Genomic DNA, 2,927 nt, shown 5'->3' on the forward strand with positions numbered 1-2,927 from the left:
GGGGGGGCAGGCCTAGGGGTTGTGGGCAGGCCTAGAGGTTGAGGGGGCAGGCCTAGGGAACGGGGGCAGGCCCAGGGCCCGAGACAAGAGGCGGGCCCAAGGCCCCGGGGCGGGCCGCGGCGCAAGGCGTGCTGGTCGGGGCTGAGTGTGGCGGTGCTGCGGCGATGGCTCCGAAGGGGAAAGGCGGCAAGGCGGGCAAGGGTGAGCGGGTCCGGGGAAGGGAGGCCTGCAGAGCGGCCCGGGTGCCGGTACCGGCGCTTGAAGGACTGGCCCGGTTTCATGGCGCTGTTTGCAGGCGGTGAGAGCGGCGAGGCAGGGGCCCGGGGCCCGAAGGGCGGCGGCAGCGCCGTGAAGGTGCGTACTGGTTCCCCCTCCTTGCTTTCGGGGCTGGCGGCCGTCGCAGCCCGTCACGGCCCCCTCCTGCCCCCCAGGTCCGGCACATCTTGTGCGAGAAGCACGGCAGAGCCATGGAAGCCATGGAGAAGCTGAAGGCCGGGGTGCGCTTCAGTGAGGTGGCCTCGCAGTACAGCGAGGACAAGGCCAGGCAAGGGGTAAGGCTGCTCCTGGCCGAGCGCTGCCCTGCGGCGGTGAGAGATCTGCAGCTTAACCTGGCCGTTCCTTCCTGCAGGGAGACTTGGGCTGGATGACCAGAGGCTCCATGGTGGGACCTTTCCAGGAGGCGGCATTTGCCCTGCCGGTGAGCAGCATGGACAAGCCGGTGTATACGGACCCCCCTGTCAAAACCAAGTTTGGGTACCATATTATTATGGTGGAAGGCAGGAAATAAAATGTGAATGACCGTTGAATTCATGGCTGCTTGAATTCTGAGCGTTTCCCAGGCACGTGGATGTAGGAGCACATTGGTCATAACCAGCAGGTGCTTGGAGACGGCCTGCCATCCCTGCAGGAAGTGCAGATCACAGCCAGCAGAGAACGGGGCCCTGCACAGAGAGGTAAAGTGCTCCCTGAAAAAGGTAAAGGTTGCGTGTAGGTATTGAAATCTGCATCAGCTTGTAGGCCAGCCCCTTGCTTTTCCTGCTACAGAGATGATGATATACAGCTGTGAAAGCTCAGGCTGCAAATACAGTCAACCTAGAAAGGGTGGGGGGTTCCCTAGAGCAATTGCTTTTATCCTCACCAGCAAGGATGCAGGCAGTTCAGACGCTACAGGTTCAGCTCCAGAGCTCAGACTTAAGAGCCTCCCATTGTAGAGGCCAGCTAATGCTACAGCTAGGGCTCAGGGTTGCTGCTGTGGGCAGGCTCCTTGTTCTTTCAGTCAGCAGCCTTTACCAAGGCTGGAGGCACAAAGCAGTAGGAGGAAGGGGGAAGGTGTAAGAGTAGCCCCTCCAAATACAAACTCATCTGTACCTTATCCACTCAAAGCTCAAGGAAGAAGTTGTGTAACTTAGGCTTGAATGAGAGAAGAAAAAGCTAGAGGAAGGCCACTAAATGCCTGTTGCTCCCTCAGTTCACCTACTGGTAGGCATGAAGTACGTGCCTAAAACTTAGTAAGGTGCACCTTGTCCTTCTGGTGAAACTGGATAAATGACAGTGTGACTGATGTGAATGAGATCCCTACCTCTGGCATCTCGGTAATAAACATCCCACTGCACCCATCTTCTGTCTGCTGAAAGACAAACTGGTGCTGTCTTTGCTGCTGGTGAGCTGGTGTGTCTGAGGGCTGAGGACAAAACATCAAATAGAACAACAGGTCTTCCCCCCATCAGAGACAATGAAGAGGTGAGGCTGAAATCAGGTCAGGTTTTTCTCCTGCTCTGCTTTAGGGGACATTTGTTTCATTTTATTGAGAGAACAGAAGGTCTGTACGAGCCAACCAGCGTTTGCAAAGCTCTAGCTCATTAATATTTTGTTATGTAAGGCAGACAGGCCTTTTTAGAGCATGAGAGCAGATGCAGCCCCATTTAAGTGATGCTTTATTAATAAACTACTTGTTTCCAGGCTACCAAGGCTTTGTTCTACACCTATTAGCAAAAGCACATTGGTACATCTCCTGTTTGCATTTGGCATGTCATCTAGTGCAAAGAACTCAAATTCCCATACCCAGGCCAAATTTAACTCATTGTGGTGGCAGAGGGGGAAGTCAGGCTAGCAAGGCATTGCTGAGAGCCAGGGTGAGGTTCTTGTAACTTTAAGCTTGAACTGCACTAGGAACTCATTTCAGGTTCATTGTGCTGATAGTACCTCATTAAAAAAATTTCCACAGCCTCAGTCAAATGTGGGAAGAGAGTGAGAGGGCCACCTCACCAGAGGAAAAGCAGCGCAAAACTTTAAAGCTGTTGTGTTTTCCTGCTGCCTCTGTGCAAGAGCAGGCTTTGATGGTACTGCTCAGAGGGAGAGATGAGAGGGAGACTGCAAGGTCGGACCAGAGCCACCTGTGAAGCCCTTGACTCCTCCAGAAATACCCAAAGGTTCAGAACGTTCAGCACCTTGCAGCAGTCAAGCTCTAACAGCTATTTCCAGTCCTCCTGCAATCTCCCAGCTACGTAACTCTTCTGCAGCAATAGCGGGATGGCAGGAGTTGGAGCACAAGGTTTTCTGTGATGCTGTGCTTTGGTGCTAGACCTGACACCAGGTAAGTGTTTGCTGCTATAAATCTTCCAAGTAATGGAGGCCAGCACGCCATCTCCCCCCCACCCCAGGATGTGCATTCTCAGACCAGATAAATCCAGGTGGTGGCAGTTCTGTTCTCTGCTTTACACCAAGCACTCGGTGTGCTCAAAAAGCAGGGCATGGTTCAGGTAGGGAAATGGACTTTATTTTACATTGAGAAGGGGAGGGACTGCAGCATTTGGAATTTAGACTGCAGTAAGCTGCTGTGGAACCACACCTTCAGCTTTGTGAGATTCTCTCCTGCCAGAAGAGAAACCGAAGGCTGGAAACACAAATCCAGAGCTGCATTTGGGTAT

At 53.5% G+C, this 2,927-nt stretch overlaps 1 protein-coding gene across 1 annotated transcript; it reads left to right on the forward strand.

Annotated features, from left to right (window-relative positions):
• The first annotated feature begins 115 nt into the window (after positions 1-115).
• Positions 116-806, forward strand: PIN4 (peptidylprolyl cis/trans isomerase, NIMA-interacting 4). Its single transcript, XM_042886470.1, has 4 exons — positions 116-201; positions 296-354; positions 432-551; positions 629-806. Exons 1-4 carry the CDS (start codon positions 165-167, stop codon positions 785-787), a joined length of 375 nt encoding a protein of 124 aa, XP_042742404.1. The 5' UTR covers positions 116-164; the 3' UTR covers positions 788-806.
• Positions 807-2,927: the final 2,121 nt, after the last annotated feature.

This window comes from Lagopus leucura, unplaced genomic scaffold (assembly GCF_019238085.1).
Source record: "Lagopus leucura isolate 7727_CA_CO unplaced genomic scaffold, USGS_WTPT01 Super-Scaffold_100057, whole genome shotgun sequence".
In the NCBI taxonomy this organism is placed as follows: Eukaryota; Metazoa; Chordata; class Aves; order Galliformes; family Phasianidae; genus Lagopus; species Lagopus leucura.